The sequence below is a fragment of the Lagenorhynchus albirostris genome, chromosome 2 (genome assembly GCF_949774975.1).
Source record: "Lagenorhynchus albirostris chromosome 2, mLagAlb1.1, whole genome shotgun sequence".
Lineage (NCBI taxonomy): Eukaryota > Metazoa > Chordata > Mammalia > Artiodactyla > Delphinidae > Lagenorhynchus > Lagenorhynchus albirostris.
This window is the reverse complement of record NC_083096.1, coordinates 90,312,367-90,332,477: the sequence shown is the minus strand read 5'-3', so window position 1 is coordinate 90,332,477 and position 20,111 is coordinate 90,312,367. Positions and strand designations below refer to the sequence as shown.

At 38.5% G+C, this 20,111-nt stretch overlaps 1 protein-coding gene across 1 annotated transcript in view; it reads left to right on the top strand.

Annotated features, from left to right (window-relative positions):
- The window catches only part of GNAI3 (G protein subunit alpha i3), a 40,098-nt gene that overhangs the window by 6,286 nt on the left and 13,701 nt on the right, over positions 1-20,111 (top strand). Inside the window, exons 2-3 of the mRNA XM_060139419.1 lie at positions 14,910-14,952; positions 15,065-15,206. Of these exons, the coding sequence (XP_059995402.1) occupies positions 14,910-14,952; positions 15,065-15,206 (185 nt within the window). The remainder of the gene's footprint in view (positions 1-14,909; positions 14,953-15,064; positions 15,207-20,111) is intronic.

Below are 20,111 nucleotides of genomic sequence, written 5' to 3'. Positions count from 1 at the left end.
CTCCCCTTCCCCCAGTCTTCAACTTTGACTTACTCTCATACCTCTGGCTCTCACACTGCCTAACCTGGTAGTTCAGGCACTTCATGTCATCTGACTCAGGTTTCCAGGATTCGCATTCCAGGTTCCTGGGAAAGAATATCAGATTGGCCCATCCTTGTCAGGTGCCTACCGCAGTCTAGTCTTCTGTGGTGGGAATATGGCAGGGCTGTGGGGTATCATGAGTTTCATAAGGCTGACCCTTTCAGGGACTAGGTGGGTCAAGTTCTCAATTTAAAAGGCATGGCTAGAAAGTTAATGTTTAATAGATGACAGTGCCTACCACCTAGTAGACACTCACTGAATATAAGTTGAAAATAATGGAATGAGATGGAAATATTGAAGAACTAAACATATCATTGCTTTAGTTTTTCTTTAATTCACAAGAGCATGCCTGCTAATTCTCAACATTAAGTTGTCATTTTGTATGGTTGGGAGATGTAATTAAATTCAACTTGAGGTAGGTGCAGGATTTTAAACTCCCATTATCAATGCATCCAACTCAGAATAGTTAATGTTACCTGATTTTAATTACCTTCGATTTTAATTCAGGAATTAATTTTCTTAAATGCATATAATCAGTTCAGGGTCTATGTTTCATTGTCCCTGCTTTTTTCCGGTTAATTTTCCCCCCTATTATTTTTATGAGCACCAGAAAATTGTCCAGAGCTAAGGGAAGAGGTAAAATGGACCATTTTGCTCCTTGTTAATAACGTTGCTTAGAGGTTTTTGTTAGGGAGTAGGTAAAAACATTTGGCAAAGAGATTGCTCATAGCTTTTAGTTATCCATGCTGTGTCTTCTCCTGTTTAGTTTAGTTTTGTTTTATTGCGGGGTGGGGCTTGTCGGGGGAAATGGGGAGGAAGAGATGTTTTAAGTATTCAAGAGCTAGAATATTAGCAGTAAAGACCAAAAAATTTAAACGTGGGTCTCATAAGAATTGTCTAGAGCAGTGGACACTAAGTTTGTTCAGATTACTGAAATTTGTTTTAAAATTTGTTTTGTAGTCAACAGAATACAGTAGACTAGCACTAATAAAATCCATCTATTTGAACTAGTAACTCAATTCAGAAATAGGAGATACCATGTAATGTAGGGCAAAGAGCAGAGACTGAAAACTGGGAGAGCAGTCCTAATTTCTGAGCTTCATTTTCCTTTTTCTGTACAATGAGGTCTGACCTCAGGGGTCCCTTGTCTGTGAAGTTAATATTATCAACTAGATGGAATATTTTAGCAAGTTATAAAGCGGGCTATTTTTGTGTTATTTCTCTTGTTCTTGAGTTTGATTGAAAGTAGTTTAACTTAATAAACCTGTTTAGGAAGATAGTTAAAAACTGAAGTTAAAAACCTGAAAGACATAAATTCACAAAGTACCCTTATGTAAATGTTCAAGAGAATATAAAGAAGTTCTTCTAGTATTTGATTTCTCCACCAATTTTAATGATCTTCACTTTGGTACAATTCTTTATCAGTGCTGAGCAAGTTAGAGTTATCTTTAGGCCTTTATCTATCCAGGCTATCCTTTTACCTCCTTGGTAATCATGTATATCGTTTCTGTAATTCAGGCTGCTTGAACTGAATAACATTGTGTTAGGATCACTGTTTAATTGTTCTAGTTTTGGTGCACTGCTGTATGTAAATGAAATATACTATTTTCGATGTTTTGCTATTAGGTGGTAACAGAAATGAACATATCTGGTAAGAACCAAGCAAACAAAAGATACCAAAAAGACCAAATTTGTTTGACTTGTACCTGAATAATGGCCTAGGTGATCTTAGAAACAATTTTCAGGAGGGTATAGTCTTTTTTTTTTTTCTTCTTCTTTTTTCTTTTTGGCTGCGCCGCATGGTTTGCAGGATCTTAGTTCCCCAACCAGGGATTGAACCCAGGCCCTCGGCAGTGAAAGCATGGAGTCCTAACCACTGGACCACCAGGGAATTCCTGGATATAGTCTTTAGACATGAATTTCCTTTGATTTCTAAGTTAGACTTGGAAGATACTTAAAATTTAAGACTGTTAAGGATTAGCTGAGATGTTATTGTATGCATTGTTCCATTACTATTTTGCTGCTATAGTCATCAGTCTAATTTTCGAATGGGTAAATGTTTTAACATTCCTACAAAAGTCTTAGTTTTTTGGATAATGTTAGTATTTTACATCTCAAAAAGTTTTTGTCGCTTAACTTAAAAGTAGATCGTATTCTAAATTTTTTCTAGCTGCTCATGTAAATCTACAGCTGGCATGTCAGGCATCTCTCACCAGGATTAAAATATGCACTATTTGTATATTTAAATTGTTCTTGTATCTCCTGCTTTTATTCATGTGGCCTGGTGTTAACACTTATTACACTGGTGATTTAGGGACCATTTAAATCAGACCTCTTTAAAATTGGAAGGTAGCTGGATTCTTGTCATATTGTAATTAATCTTCCTGTAGTGGTTGATTGTGCAACCTATTTACACTGGGTCAGATACTCAAAATTTCCTTTATTCTTTCAAGTTGGATTTGAAAACTAAAATAGTATTCCATTGAATTCTAAGAACTAACGAAAAGGTTACATTGTATTTGGATTTCCGTTTTAGCCATGTATTGATATCCCTAGTTTTTATGTTTTTATTTAATGGATAGTGTTATATATTATGATATGATCTTGGAACTTACCAGTATGATTTTAGAATCATTAAGTTTAAAATATTTTAAAATCAGTTGAGAAACAGCAAAACTCCTCTTTAGTCACTGCTCTTTAGCTAATGTGGAAATGAATTTTGCCCACGACTTTGGAAGTTATATTTTACAAATTACTATAAATTATAGAAGGATTGTTTTAGAATGAGATACCTTTAATAGAACATTTCCCCCACTATCTCCTGCAGTTAGAACATGGGAATCATTAACTTCAAAACAGGGCTCTGTTTGAAGTAATGATATAAATACTATAATGATTTATGTAGATAATGTAGTTCTGATGTATGGGATATGATAGCACAGTCTTAACTTTTCTATGCAGGTTATTTCAATATTGAGTTATTTATTTCTGAAAATAAAAATTGAACTACTTCAGTTTAATGATGTAAATCTTTTCACTATTTTGCAATATTAATAAATCCTGACATGTTTTGGTTCATTTCAGATTATTAAAAATAATTTCCTTCCTTTCTCTACTTCTAAGAAGAGAAGTATATTTCTTATTCTTTTATTTTTGTTATTATGGTTGCAATTAAAATCCACATTCATGTTCTCATTGGTATTTGTAGTTCTTTCAACTTTTTCTAGACTACTTAAAAGTTTTTTAGTAAGCTTTTTGTTTTGGAATAATTTTAGATTTGTAGGAAAGCCGCAAAAATAATGCATGGAGTTCCTGTATACTGTTCACCTGATTTCCCTTAGTGTTGATGTGTTACATAGCTGTGGTGTATTTGTCAGTACAAAGAGATTAATATTGGTGCATTAATGTTAACTAAATTTCACACTTTATTTGAATTTCAGCAGTTTTTCCATTAATGTTCTTTTTCTGCTCCGGGATCTAATCCAGGACACTGCATTGCATTTAGTCAAAGCCACTTTTTATTAAGCTTTTTGGTTTTCAGTGTTCAGAAGGAGGCTCATTTATTGACTTATTTATGATTAGGTATCTCTGGTTGTCTTATATGTACACAGGTACTTTCCTAGCCTGGAAGTATAAATGAGAAATAGACAAAACTTTTAAGCAGTTCAATTGTGGAGATATACAAGTAAACAAAGGTAATGGAATGTGGTTACAGAAAGAGTAGCTAGTTTTGGAAGGAGGAAGAGAAGGAAGAGACATATCAGGGAAGTCCTCCCAGAGGAGGTGACATTTGAGATGGACCTCGAGGGATAAATAGGAACTCTTAAGGCAGAGACTGGAGAGAAGCACATCCAGACAGAGGGAATAGTATGTACAAAGACTCAGAACTATGAGTGAGCAAATAGATTTGCCCTGGAATAAAGGGTTGGCACGGGAGGAGTGTAGGAGGTAAGGCTGGAAACGTTTGCAGTGGATTTGGAGAGTATTGATTTGAATTTTTAGTAGCTGTATTTTTAAAAAGCCACATTTTATTATAGATAGATAAAGATAAATATAGATATAATGTGGGGAAGCCATCTAGAGACTTTGCTTTCTCCTCCCTCTTATTACCTGCCTTTTTTGCCATTCCACTACCATTTGCCATTCCAAATTCCGTTTGGGTTTTGACTTACAACATTGGTGAGCATTTATATGGTAAAGGAAATTGAAATTGTAGGCATCCTTGGGAATGTGGAACTGAATTTGAATTGAAACTGAGTTGAAATTGTAGGCAACTGAATTTATAATATTTTGTTATTGGTGAATTTTTAAAGTTGGTATTAATTTACATTCAATTAAATAGGCATGTAGAAAAGTGCTGTATGCTGCTGTCAATGTTTGAGACTTAGATGGGGATATGATTTTAATATTTTTAAATGTAAAAATTTGATGAATGGATTTAACATTGCAGTTAACTTTGTAGGACATCTCCACTACATATGAATTATTTGTGTGGGTTAAATGTATAGTTTACATTTTTATCTCACAAAATTTCGAGGCAGAGCTAGTAAGAAATGTACCTATTCAAAAATAGTTTTCAGTCAGGTCATATGTACATCCCATAATTTAGCATTAGCACCATAGTGACATTTTGTTGCTCTGCTTTCAAAGAAGTAAAGGGAAAGTTACCAGAAGCCAAAATTAGAACATTGCGGGAGCCAGAGAATGATCCCGCTTCTTGCTCGCAAGTGATTGATCCCTTAAGCATTCTTTCTATATTCCACAAAAGTGAGGAAGAAACCCCTCTTCTCCCTCTAAATTGGCCAGTTGCCCAAAGAGAACACATGATCCTTAGCAACACTCGAGTTACCTTGTTCATATTCTCAAGTGAAAAGATTTTGAGGAGAGCTACTTGGCTGAGTGAGCTGCCTCTTTTTTTTTTTCCTGTTTAATCAAACCAACATTTTCCTTAGGTGATTTATGAATGTTAAAATGGCTATTAGCTTTCTACTTTATGGTTTATAAGGCTTGTAAAATGATAGGATCATGTCCATGAAAGATGTGAAACTGAATAAATGACGCACTACTGTGTAAGCCGGACATATTTTGGTTGTTAGGGAGTTAAAAAAATTTCTCCCCCTCCCTTATTGCATATTCACCCTCTGGAAATACTTAATGAAAAAGTAATTGATATTGGGGAGGAACACATAGGTGACTTCAGAGATAACTGGTAATGTTTAATTTTTTATATTGGGTGATAGGTACATAGATGTTTGTTTTGTCACACACATGTCATAAATATCCCTTTTTGTATTCAGTATTTAATTGAAACAACTTAAAAAGTTTTAAAGGCTGAAAAAGGGGTAATTGATTCTAATTAACTTAAAGCCAGTTCCATTCAAGGTGGTTTTCCTTTTTGTTTTGTTTGGTTACAAGGAATAGAAAACTCACTCAAACTAGCTCAAAGACTTGGAGAGGGGAATTATTGTTAGAATAGAGATAGGTTTTATGAGAATGAAGGAAGACCTGAAGAATCAGGCCGCAGAAACTGAGGCAGCTCTGGCGTTGGCCAGGCTATTTTCTCTGCCTTTCTTCTGTTTCTTTCTCATTGTCTTCATTATTCACTATTTCTGCCTCTTTTTACTTTCTTGTCTTTACTTGTTCTCCTTGGTCTCTTCCTCTCTTTTTTGTCTTCTTGGTCTCTTTCCTCACTCATTTTCTATCTCTTCTTTTGTATGGATTCTCTTCTCTCATGACATCTCTAAGTCTCTCTGTGCCTTTGTCTATTCTGTTTTCTCTCCAGATCAACTTCCTCTGAATTCTTTCCTTTATGGTATTGATGTGCATGAAGCCCTATAATGGTAACCTAGGTTTTCACACATTGTGACTTTGTAGTTTAGGATGACTTTTTCTGTATCTTCCAGTACAGATTCCTCAGAAAATCTGGCTGGTCTTCCTCATCTTTCGGAGCTAGATCACACAGGGTGTAGGCCCTCTGTCCGCCTGTACTGGGTGACTCCTGTGTCAGGTATTTACTCATTATCCAGCCACAGAGAGGGGCATGGCCCAGATCCTGTAGGCCACCCACCCTGCAAATGAAATAGGGATTTCTCCAGAAGGGGTTATGGGCAGGCAGATACTCTAATATATCAATTAAGTTTTATCAAAAATTTCTTAATGCATTTTAAGCCTCTTTGGTGATTGGTATGTGATTGCTTCCTAGAAAAATCTTTTTCAGAGAAGAGACCCATTATCTTTGTCCCAGTCACAACTCATTGCTATCTTTTATTAAGATATTCATTCATTCACTGAACAAATATTTAATGAGCACTCACAATGTTTCTTGCACTCCTTCAGGTATTAGGATACAGAGTGGGCAGGACAGATTCATAGCAGTTAATTTCACTGAAACGGATGGTGGGCACAAGGGAGCTGGGACTGGGTTTTGAGAGTAATGTTTAGAGGGGAATAGGGAGAACAGGAGGCTTGTGAATGAGTCCAAATTTATTGTCAAGTATAGTTGTGAGATGAGAGTTGAAGGCATAACCAGGAATGGGTGTGGGGCTGACTAAAGATAGCAGAGTCATGGAAATCTTCTGTTTCTGTTAACTGCCTATATCAAAAATTCCATCTCTTGCAACTGGCATTTGCGAAATGTAATTAGGCAACCACTGGATCTCATAGAAACTCAAGCCATTCATTCCACAGTTATTAATGTGTCTACTCTGTCCTAGACTGTGCTCTAGATTGGGGGTAGAGACACAAAAAGAAGGCACTATTTTGTGCTTTCGAGGAGTGTGCTTTTGAGCTTAGGACTAGTGGAATACTAAACAGGCACCAACCCAAATAATTAAAATAATTTGACCAAGTATTAGTGTTGTGGTGTTTGATATTAACCTGTAGGATCAGGTTGAATCTGGTCAGAGTCACCTTGAGGGAGAATTACATAGATGTGGAAGGGTTTTCAGGTTGTACCAAAAAGAGTTTCGTTACCATTTTAATCAAAATCAAGAAAACCCATTAGCAGTTTATGAGATTAGGAGCTGGAAAGAGAGACAAAAAAAAAAGTTTATTTTTGAGTAGCCAGAGCTGGCTAGAGATAAAATGAGGTAAGGTGACTGGGAAGGACAGTTTGGGACTTGATTTTGGAAATTAACCTCTGGGACTGATGCTGAAAGGGAATAATCTGTGCCAGCCAACAGAGCGGGAGTATTAATTGTGTTCAGAGGGAATGGGGAGGCTTCAGCAAAGATTGAAGTTCGAGTTGAATAGCATTTTCAAAAATGTTTAAATGCAGAGGCTTGGCATGCTTAGAGGGACAGTGGGCTGGTGAAAAAATTATTCTGTTATTTTAGGTTAAGGAAACTTGCTAATTTCAAAAGAAAAATATATCTAACTTCTCCCATGAGACCATAAATTCCTAAACTTATTTGTATTTGAAGTCTCATTGTCTAGCAATGCCAGGCAATGCAGGATGTGTGTGTGTCTGTGTGTGTGTGTGTGTTTTTTAAAGGCTGAATAACAATTTTTGTTTGCTCTGTGACATTTTTCCCATCTGTAATTTTGCTAACCATTTCTTTTACTGAATTAGGAAGCTGGAAACTGGTTTTTGTGTTGTGTGGTACCTTGAAAAGCATTTTGGATGAAATGTCATTTTTTACCTTAATCTGAGTTTTTATTATCTTAACTACTTATACCTCAATAGAAAGGAATCAGTGGGAACAATAGATAATCTTATTTTTGGAAATAGCAGGAACTGTGCTCCTGTGATCTTTAGTTATAGATATTCACATATTTTTTTTAAGAATAGCAATCTAACTTGAATGTTCTGCTAGTTTAAGACTGTACATAGAATATCCTTGAGCATGAATATAGGAGCTTGGCTGCCAGACAACTCTTACTTCCTTACTGTTGCTACACTCTTAATTCTTTCTGCTCTTTGTCCCTTCTTGATCAGTAGTGCGTAATTGAAGAACATGCTGATCACTGTACTATGGTAGTATTGTGGATTGTTGGGTTAATAGGAAGATGTGGATCCATGATTTGATTTGAAGCCGCTGTGTGTCAGAATTCGAGATTTAGTCTGCCTTTAGCATTATAATAATTATAATCATCGAATATTAGAATGCAGCCATAAAGCACATCTAAGCCAAACTCCTTCACATTTTATGTGTAAGGAGACTGGTATTAAATTAGGTGACTTGCCCAGGGTCACAAGCTAGTCATGGCAGAACTAGGACCAAAGTTTCCTCTTCCATAGAGTTTGTTCCTACATGGTATCCCTAACTAAAAAATCTTTTTAAGTGCCTGAGTTGTAAATGAAAGGTGAAAATAAGTTAGAAAGAAAAATCAAAGTTACTGCCTAAGCTTTCAATCTGCTGTGGGAGAGAGGCTGATCTGTGCCTATTGCAGTCATATGTTCCCATATATCTGATTTTGCAGGCCTGTAGAGAGACCATGAGCATGTGTTTGTCTAGCACTGGCTAGAGGGTTATCCAAAAATAGTGGCATATTGGGGCTGTGAGACTTCTAGAAAAGGGGGTGTGCTGTAGTTATAATCCTGGTCTTTTAGAAGTTTCATGACTTCTCTACAGAAACAAGTATTTAAAAGGAAAAGGAGGTGTTTCAGGTGCCACTGGAATAACTACTAGTACATGAGGTAGTGGTGCAGAGACCTGTGGGCAAACTTAAAGGAAAAGCTGCAGAGGTGCAGATGGGTGAGAAGTATGGGAGAAGCGGTAGCAGACAGGAGTATCTAGGGCTGAAAATAGATTTAAGGAAGAAAGTGTTTTTGTTCTTCAGGGTGGGGCAGAGAAAATGACTAATGCTTTGATGTAGTTTGCTGTAGCTTTTAGGTTATAAGTTGATGACTAAGTATGTGAATCCAGGTTCTATCCACGGTATTGTTATTGTGAGACAGCAGCTAAGTAGTTATACCATTTCTACTCAAGTTTTGAACCAACATCAGTATCCAAGCAGTTTTTATTAAATTAAACACTTTGGGCCTTAACATTACTTGGTGGCACTTGGAACAGAGAAAACAGCATTCACAAATAATGGCTGGTTAACATTTACTGAATACCTAGTATGTGCTAGGCACTGTTCTAAGAATCTTCTATTGACCCCTGTTTTACAGATGAGGAAATTCATTATGCCTGATGGCACAGAAGTATGAAAGAGTGTAATATACTCATGTACCTTCTTTAGGCTGGCTTTAAGTTTTCTTTAGTCAAAATGAGAGAGAAAAAAGAGGAGGCATCAGGTGATACTGTGGTTTTGAGTGTCAGCCATCTTTCAGGATACATTTTTAAAATCAGTGTGTATGTGAGCTGAATGTGTTTACTCATATATAATAATTTATACTAGCAATTCACTGGCCTTAAAAAAATCTTGCAAAGAAATCATCACCATTTCTTGTTTTTCACATTCATAATGTAGTATATGTTATGGGAAGAAATAGGTGGGCCTGTGATATGGTACCTGCTCTCAAGGAGCTCCTTAAAAATAAAATTTAGAGTATATTTAGGTAAATACAGTGGTTCTACAGTAGAATATAAACTGGTAAATTGTTTTTTGTCTAACAGTATTGGTGATTCTGTGTGCTAACCTGTACACACATTTCTTTCTTGTTCTGTTTGACTGTTTATAACATGATTTTCTAAATTAATTCCATTCCTTTGCTCTCTGCAGATTGCCTTGTTTCTTTTGTTGAGAACAAGACCATCTAACTTAGCTACTTGTCTTCCTTTTCTCTCAAAAATCTCTGTAGCTTTAGCTCTCATCCTTTTTTCCTATTTATATTGGATATCCTTTAGATACATATCGTTTTAAGGATAAATTAAGTCGAACTGATCCCATTCCCTCCTGTCTCTGGAGCCTTTCAGACTATTCTTCCCTATATGTCCTACCGCCTGCCCAGTTCCACCCCTTCTCCCTACAAAATCATCTTCAGTTCCTTCCTCTTCAAGCCATAGAGTCTGTCTTTGCAATTCCTTTATGTCTATTCCATTCTTTATATCCTTATTATTGAAGATTGAAGATGGGCAAATGAATCTCTCCTTAAACTTGTGATGAATTTTGAAGGAAGTTACATAAAAAGATGTACGTAAAATTAGGAAGTTTCAAACACCACATGTGTATTGGGGAAGGAAGGTGAGACAAGGGTAGCAGTTTGGGGAAAACCTAAGAGTGAGAAGTTATTAGAGAGAGAACATACTACTGAAGCAGTGGAGCACAGAGGACTGAGGTAAAAAAAAAAAGAGTTCAGACCTAATAAGAAAGGGTTATAGAAAATGTTGGAAGAATTTGGAGAATTATTAGGTAAACTGATGGTTTTTTAAAAAAATTTATTATTTTTGGCTGCATTGGGTCTTCTTTGCTGCGCGGGGGCTTTCTCTAGTGTGGCGAGCGGGGGCTACTCTTTGTTGTGATGCGTGGGCTTCTCATGGCGGTGGCTTCTCTTGTTGCGGAGCACGGGCTCTTGGCGTGCGGGCTTCAGTGGTTGTGGCACATGGGCTCAGTAGTTGTGGCTCACGGGCTCTAGAGCACAGCTCAGTAGTTGTGGCACATGGGCGCAGTTGCTCCGTGGCATGTGGGATCTTCCCGGACCAGGGCTCAAACCTGTGTCCCCTGCATTGACAGGCAGACTCCCAACCACTGCGCCACCAGGGAAGCCCTGATGTTTTTTTTAATAGTGCCATTTGGAGATGATGAGAGGGAAGAGGGGCTTTGAGCTAGAAGTTTGAGAAAATTGCAGCAGTAACATCCAGTAGGTATACGTCAGGCTCAGATGTGTGAGTAGTAGAAAGAATTAATTTGAGAAATGCATAAGAAGAAGATTTTGTTACAGCTTGATGTAAGGAGAGAAGAGTGAGTGGGTCCCAGATGACTCTTAGCTTTCGTACCTGGAAGGAAGGTAAGATGGTGGCACTTTTCATGGTGATTTAGAAGCTGAATGGGTCAAAGGCTTGGTATAAAGCAATTCATTCTTTATTTGTATGAAAAGCTATGGTACACCCACTGAAACAAATCCTGTATTTAGTTCTGTGGTCAGTAAGAGGTGCTTTCTTTTAAGAGATAGAATTGGATGCCTAATAAAAACTTGGGTGAATATATGTTGTGTGATAATAAAGAGAAGGACAAACTGACATTTTATCAGGGAGCCTTGGAAAAACATGAGAGAGAGAGAGCAACATTTTTTTTTTTTAAATCAGCACCTTCATAGGGTAGAACTTAATGAGATGGGTAAAAATTGATTCTGAGATTAATAAACTTATTATTTCACTCAAAATAATCCAACATCAATGGTAGAAATGCTGTTTTCAATATATTAAAGAAGGTGCACATTCCTTCATTAATCTCTACTTTTTGTAGTTAATTTTGTAGTTGCTGCTAACATGGGATAATCTGGGAATTGTGTGTTATAGACTATTTTAAATGTAAGTGGTATGCTTTCGTATTCTCTTCCTCAAAATTGAATCATTAGGGGGTTTTTTTTAGATATGCATGGGAGAAATCACTTCTTTCTCACACTGTCATTAGGAAGTTCTTTGTGTGCTACTTGAATATTAACTGTTTTAGTGCTACCCCGATTATCAATTAAGTGATAATTGATAGAATCTCTGTTCTTAAGTTTACAAGAACAGAGATAAAATCATATATAAATGTCCTTTTTGATTCTCTAAAAATGTAGATGTTTGAAATTATAAAATTATTATTATTATTTTTTGAAATTATAAAATTATTTGAACTTTATTTTAACTAACGTTTTTGGTTGATAGAGTTGAGAAATATTAGTAAAGGATCATTCTTATTGAACGATAGTCATTCATCTGTTCAGCAATATTTACGTAACCAGTTTATGTCAGGCACAGTTCTAGGCCCTGGGAATACGAGGTTAAATAAATGTTCATGGAGCTTATATTTTGTGGAGAAGACAGGAGATGAAATCTTTAATGTGAAGAAGTGATATGTGCTTTTAAAAATATAACAGAGTAAGGGGAGAGAATGTGATTGGGTGGGGGCTGTTTAGATAGATTAGTCAGGGAAGGCTGTTCTGAGGGAAGCAGAAACCTGGGTGAAGAAGATCTTGTAAAAACTTATTCCAGGCAGAGAGAATGGTAAATGTGAAGATCATGAGACAGGATCTAGCTCATTGAGAACCAGTTTGGTATGTTGGAGGAAAAACAAGAAAGCTGGTCTGACAAGTGCAAGATAACGAAGTGGAGAATAATAGGAGTTGAGGGTAAAGGGGTAGACAGGGGCCAGAGCATATTGGGCCTTATTGCCCATGAATTTTATTTTGAGTGTAATTGGACACCATAGGAGAGTTTTGGGACAGGGTTGTGACACGATCTGATTTACATTTTACAAAATTCATTCCAGCTACTGAGTGGAAAACTGACCATAGGAAAGGTGAGGTCTAAAGCATTGGACCATTTAGGAAGCTTTTGCAATGATCTAGGTCTATGGTTTCCAGTATGCTCATGATCATTGTGGTGCAAGAAGAAACTGTTAGAGCTATATTTAATTCTATTTTTAAAAATTAAGCTCTACTAATTCAGTATACATATTGGTCCCGGCACCCACATTCCATCTGTATGTTAGCTACATGTCACTTACCAGTTTTGGCCTGAGCAACTGAGTGAATGTTGAAGTCATTTACTGAGATGAGATACATGGTGGAGCAGGGTTTGTTTGAGGGTAAGGGTGGGGAAGCAGTAACTTAGTTTGGGCATTTTAAGTTTGAGTTGTCTACTAGAAATATAAGATTTATCAGGTAAGTAATTTAGATATATGCGTCTGGAGCCAAGGTTAGAAGCCAGGGTATAGATTAGAGATCTAAATTTGGGAATCATTAGCACAGAGGCAGTGTACAAGAGCTTTGGAGCCAACCTGTGTGAATTCAAATTTCAGCTTTGCCACTTACTGACTATGTAGTGGTGGACAAATGAATTTGTCATCTGTCTATAAAATGGGGATAGTAATAATATCTACCTCACTGGGTTATTGTGAGGATTAAATGAGTTAACACAAGTAAAGTGTTTAGAATAGTGTCTGGCATGTAGTACTCACTAGCTGTTAACTCTTATCAGTTTATGAGTGGTGTTTAAAACCATGAGGTTAGATGAGATGACCTAGAGAATGAATTTAGATAGAGAAAAGGTCCAATGAGGGAGCTCTGAAGCAATACAACCTTTAGAATTCAGAGACAGGAGGGAGGGCACTGAGAAGGAGTGGGGTAGGAGTCAAACCAGTAGGATGTTGGATCTAGAAGCTTGCCTAATGAAGAAAATATTTCAAGAGAAGTCATCAACTTGGACCAGTTCTGCTTGAGAGTTTGAGTAAGATGAGGACTGAGAATTGACCATTGGATTTGTTAAGATGGAAGTTGTTGGAGACTTTGAGAAATGGGTAGAGTAGTGCGTATGAACACCTGATTGGAGTGGGTTAAGGAGAGAATTGGGGGAAAGAATTGAAGAACATGTATATAGACAACTCATAGGGGTTTTGCTATGAAGAGGAAGAGAGAAAATGGAGTGGTAGCTAGAGGAAGATTTGTGGAGTCAAGGAAAGGTAGGAAATGGGGTGTGTTTGTGTTGATTTTAAGATGGATAGTATAGCAAGTTTGTATAACGAAGAGAGTGACCCAGTGGGTAGAGAAAACTTGATGATATTTGAGTGACATGAGACAATTGTAGCAGCCAAGACCTTGAATAGGTAAAATGAGGTGGGTGAGTGCACAGCCTCCAATTGTGAACTCTCTCCAGCGTTAGTCTTAGACACTGGCAGAGATAGTTAGTTCATCCACTGATAAAGGTAGAGATTAATGGAGGTGCAGATAGATTGGTGGGTTTGGTTATGGGAAAATGAGATAATTTTTTCAGAGTGCTTTACTTTTTCCAGGAAGAGGGTGGCAGGATCATTAGCTGAGAGTCAGAGTGGGTAGGGGTTTGTAAGGTTTGAGAGAGAGGAGGTGGTGTCAGATAGGCATCTTGGAAGGTGGGAGAATGAGTTGACTAAGGAAGTGCAGGTGGAATGTCAAGGAGTTCAGGGGGCCCATCTGACATTTGTGGTTGTTAAAGTGATTCCAGCTGGCTGAGGAGGGAAATGTGGTCTTGAGTGTGTATACAGTGGAAAAGTGATAGGGACATTGCCTCCTCTGTTGTGAACTCTTTAGTCTCATGGCTGAGAGGATTGCTGCTTCTTAGGTCCATGGATGTCGACAGAGGAATTAATAAAAGTGAATAAGCCAAAAAAAATCATTTCATTTTTGCCTGTGTTCAGTGTCTATGTCATTCATGATGTTTCATGTAGAGCAGTGGTCCCCAACCTTTTTGGCACCAGAGACCCGTTTCATGGAAGACAGTTTTTCCACGGGAGGCAGAGGGGAGGCAGGGGGATGGTTCAGGTGGTAATGCGAGCAAGGGGGAGGGGCAGATGAAGCTTCACTTGCTCGCCACTCACCTCCTGCTGTGCGGCCTGGTTTCTAACAGGCTGAGGACTGCTGTCAGTCCACCGCCCAGGGCTTGGGGACCCTGGATGTAGAGGATGAGTTCCTAGAGGTGTTTATGTTGCCGTATCTCCTTTAGAGTGCCTACGTTACACAGGTGATAATCAAGATGGCCCTGGAACACTTTCAGTGAATTATATTTGGTTGCTGTGTTATATAAAGAAAGTAAAATCTCTACTGGAGAAGCTTTGTAGTTTTTCCTGATAGATAGAAAACCTCACCAAAGTTTTCCCTAGGACCTGTGGTTTCTGTTAATCTAGAATTATCACTTATTTTGATTTCATACTTTTGAGCTGGATTACAGATGAATTCAAAGTCTGGTTTTCTTCTGTTTCAGGTGCTGGAGAATCTGGTAAAAGCACCATTGTGAAACAGATGAAGTAAGTTGGAACGTGGTCTTTTGTAAAACATTTACTCATAATGCATAAAAGTCCATAGTGTCTTTTCATTTTAGGTCCATGGTAATGATTTGTGGTTTTCTTCTTTTTAAAGAATCATTCATGAGGATGGCTATTCAGAGGAAGAATGTAAGCAATATAAAGTAGTTGTCTACAGCAATACTATACAGTCCATCATTGCAATCATAAGAGCCATGGGACGGCTAAAGATTGACTTTGGGGAAGCTGCCAGAGCAGTAAGTGTATCTCATTTCCTCTTTACTTGCTCTTTTTCAGTAGATGCAGTTAAGCCCAATTTGCTTCATGTGTTAGGGAAATAAATTTAGGCAACAAGCTAAGTTGTAGTAAAGTACTGTCTGCTGATTTGAGACATGTTAGCAATCTACTTTAAGAGATATTAGATTACTACCACAAAGGTAAGTCTAGGAAATGGGATTCTGTGGATATACTATAGGTTTTTGTGGTAACTGTTTTATTCACTTGCTTCTTTTACAGCACTGTTGACTTTTATAGTAGTAAATTGAAATAATCTAAGAGAGGTTGTCATGATATGGAGCTCTGCTTTCTGAGGTGTAGAGATTAAAGGCAAATATCAGTGTCGCAGAATAAACTTGGTAAGGACATGAACACTAAGTCTCAATTTTAGAGGCAAATTTCCAGTATTCAAGAATAACTATATCCCTATACTATGTTGTACTGTAGGCTATAGAATTGGATTATACCATGTCCTAGTATAATTTTTGCACCTGTCAGATATTCAAAAGTTGTATTGATTGATTATAATACTTAGTGGGCCCTGAAGGTCTAGTTTATAAATTAGGATGTTCGATGCAGTGGGGAGAGAGCCAAAATGAAAGTGGGTGATTTTTTTTTTTTTTTTTTTGCGGTACGCGGGCCCCTCACTGTTGTGGCCTCTCCCGTTGCGGAGCACAGGCTCCGGACGCGCAGGCTCAGCGGCCATGGCTCACGGGCCCAGCCGCTCTGCGGCATGTGGGATCTTCCCGGACCGGGGCACGAACCCGTGTCCCCTGCATCGGCAGGCGGACTCTCAACCACTGCGCCACCAGGGAAGCCCAGTGGGTGATTTTTTATATCATCATCAGCTAAATTCCAGGAGAAGGCTGGGAATGTATAGAACGCTTTCCTAGAACTAAGAGAGTCATCAGCTGTGTTCAGTGTCATACTTAGGTGCTATGGGCAATAAAAGGAAGTGACTTGGAGAGACTGCCTGGAAAAGCAAAGCCTATATGTCTGTGAAGTAGCTTAGGAACTCTTCTAAGCAACTCTCAATTTCTCAGATGTAAATTAACATTCAGTAAATAAGTGAGGAAATTCTTGGAGGGAAAAATAATAGAAGGATGGTTCTAATTGGACAGTATTAGATTAGGAAGACTAGAGGTGCCATAAAGGAAGGGCAGCTAGAGTAAGGGTTCTAAAATGATTGGCGAGAAGAGGAGCAAAAGAAGAAATGAAGAGGAATGTGTGGGGCATGACTTCTATGTTTTTGTAAAAGGGTTCCATATCACAAAAAATCAGAGACTATTTTTCTAAGCCTCTGAGCAGGAAAAATGTGATAGCTAAGGCAAGAATAAACAAACTCTTGTTTTTGTCTTATTCCTTCTATCCCCTCTCGCAGCTGCCTTTCTTCTTGCTTTTGCCTCCCTCTTTCTACCAGCTCTTTCTTGTGTTCTTACTTTTTTCCTCCCTTTTCTCATTCCTTCCTATCACCCAACTCTTTCTCTGTTGTATTTGCTGTATCCAATAATTGGTTAGTAATACTGTATTTATTCTCTTCCTTCTCTTTGTTGGCTTTTTCTCCATCTCAGTTATTTACTTATTTTCTTAGTTTCTTCCTTTTTGACTTCTCACCCTCTGTCTGACTGCCTTTCTGCCTTTTGGCCATCCCTCCTCCTTTCCTTTCTTTCCACTATCAAATTAGTTGTTATTAATCGTTGGGTCCTATCATTCCTTTGTCACCAGATGTAGTTGTCATATTCTGCCTTAGTCTGTTCAGGCTGCTGTAATAAAGTACCGCAGATTTGGTAGCTTATAAACAACAGAAATTTATTCCTCACACTTTTGAAGGTTGGAAGCTGAGGTCTGGGTGCCAGCATGGTTTGGTTAGGGCCCTCTTCCAGGTTGCAGACTTCTCGCTGTGTCCTCACTTGGCAGGAGGGGAAGGGATCTCTCTGGGGTCTCTTTTATAAGGGCACTAATCCCACTCATGAGAGCACTACCCTAATGACCTAATTATCTCCCAGAGGCCCTATTTCCTAAAACCATCACTTGGACATTAGGATTTCAACATAAGAATTTGGGGAGGACACAAATATTCACACCATAGTATCCTTCCTCCTTTCATTTCTCTTTTATCAAATCAGTATCATTAATCTCTGGGTCCTAACACTCCCATGTCACCAGATGCAGTTGACATTATTAATTCCTCTCAGGCCTCCTGAATCACCTAGCCTAGCCCTCCAGCATTCACTCATCCTAATCTACAACCCTGTTTTTGAAGTTTCTCTTTTCCTTTTTCATATGTAAGGATTTATATTTATAGCTCCTCTTTTATCCTCCTCTAGTTTTTTACAGTTGTCTGGAGAGTGAATAGAAAAGCATAAAGCTGGGTGTGGGATAGGTTGCTTTTTCATATCTGCTTAAGGTGGAGGTATGAAGTTCACTGTAAAGAGGGGCCTCTTTATCGACCTATAAAAGAGGGTTTATTATGGGCAAGCAGGAGTAGGTCTGTAGAAGGGGTTAAGTGGTAAGGGAAAAATGTTTTGTCCTAAAACTTTACAAAGTCAGGACAGCAAAAATACGTAGCAGTAGCTCTCTCTCTGTTTAAAAATTTCTAAAATTAGAATCATGGTATTAAAAAAAACAAAGCAATACTTATTGAGGTTTTGAATACCTGCATGTGTATAGATCAAATTTCAGAACCAAGGGACTGTAAAGTCATTAAATGTTAAATAAAGTACTATTCCATATGTGTAGAAGGACATGCCCACTGTTGAGTACATTGCCAGTTTGTGTAATTTTTCAGCTTTTCTCATTTGTTCCTTTATCAAAAATTTTTATCTCTAAAAAGAGACGAGGGGAATATAGATATTAGATGAAGTTTCTTAGAGACGATTGGGTCTAAAGTATTCCTAGGAAGAATACTGGAAAGGATCTCAAAGGAAGAGAGTATTACTCAGCAAAATCTATTAAGGCTGAAGATCCTGGGTTCGGCAAAATTAATTGGAGTGTGCTATGGTTAGTTTTGGTTTCTTTTGCTTAGGTGGATGCACGAGTTTTGGGAATACACAAGTCTTAGGAATTTTTGTTTGCAATTTCACCTGTGGTCTGAAATGCTTTTTGCGTGCTAGTTTATTGTCCTAATGACTATTTATAATACAATTGATTGCTCCCCTTCCCCCTTTACTTCTTCTTTACCCAGTATATGTTTTTCTTTAGTAGTTGCATTTTTATGGTTATTTGGAAATCTCCTGAGGCAGATAAATATTAGATTTGAGGTGGGAAAATCATCCCATGAGACCTATGTTTATTTTTATAAACTATCTGACAAGTAGTGGTGGGTAGAATAAAGCAAAGCAATCACAATTCTCAGCCCTTTCTGTCCTCTTTACCTCTCACATATCTTAGTTTTAAAAAGTTTTAAAAACAAGGGCTTCCCTGGTGGCGCAGTGGTTGAGAGTCCACCTGCCAATGCATGGGACACGGGTTCGTGTCCCGATCCAGGAAGATCCCACATGCCGCAGAGCGACTGGGCTCGTGAGCCATGGCCGCTGAGCCTGCGCGTCCGGAGCCTGTGCTCCGCAACGGGAGAGGCCACAGCAGTGAGAGGCCCGCGTACTGCAAAAAAAAAAAAAACTGTAACCACTTATAAAGCTATGTCTGTGACTCACGAAGTTTTGATCAGATCTCTGTGTTACTTTCTTCTTCTCCTTCTGCCTTTCTTTCTCTCTCATTTAGAGGATTATTATACCTTTGGGGAGCGTAGAGACTGAATTATTCCCTTAGGGGTTTATTTCCCCTACTAGATTTCCAGACTTCTTAAATGCTTCAGTCTCTTCTTCTTCCTGTTCCTCTGAGATTAAGAAGGAAAAAGAGAACAGTTTCCTTAAATTTGATTAATGTTTTACTCCCTTTGACGTGTTTAGACTTTACCTCTTATGTGCTAGTCTTTTCATTTCTATTTTTATTGTAGGCTTCCTTTTTTTTTTTTTTTTTTGCAGTACGCAGGCCTCTCACTGTTGTGGCCTCTCCCATTGTGGAGCACAGGCTCCGGACGTGCAGACCCAGTGGCCATGGCTCACGGGCCCAGCTGCTCTGCGGCATGTGGGATCTTCCCGGACCAGGGCACGAACCTGCGTCCTCTGCATTGGCAGACGGACTCCCAACCACTGCACCACCAGGGAAGCCCTGTAGGCTTCCTTTAACAGAATGGGGATGTGTTACATGTGCCTGTCTCACAGACAGATCAGTTTTTTTTCTGTTAAAAAAAAAAATCATGGGCTTCCCTGGTGGTGCAGTGGTTGAGAATCCACCTGCCAATACAGCAGACACGGGTTCGAGCCCTGGTCCGGGAATATTCCACATGCCGCGGAGCAGCTGGGCCTGTGCACCACAGCTACTGAGCCTGCGCTCTAGAGCCCGCAAGCCACAACTACTGAAGCCCGTGCGCCTAGAGGCCGTGCTCCACAATAAGAGAAGCCACCACAGTGAGAAGCCTGCACATCGCAACGAAGAGTAGCCCCTGCTCGCCACAACTAGAGAAAAGCCCGTGCGCAGCAACGAAAACCCAATGCAGCCAAAAATAAATAAATAAATAAATTTATTTTTTTTAAAAATCATGAGTAACCAGGATGGGGATTTGTAGGACAGTCAGAAGAGATCTTTTCAGGGGATGGTGGTATGTGAAGAAGTGGTAGTGGGAGTGAAATCATTCCTCAACTCTGCTCTGCACTTCTAACTGTAGTGGAGAGAGAAGGGGGACAGACTTCATTGTAAATTCTCTCAGACTGCACTGCCAGGAAAGGCCTCTTTCATACCTCTTTTAAGTAATATAACATATAATGTATATCTGTGTGTGTGTGTTAAAGAGACTCTTGTCAATTCTGTAAGAAATGGAGAATCAT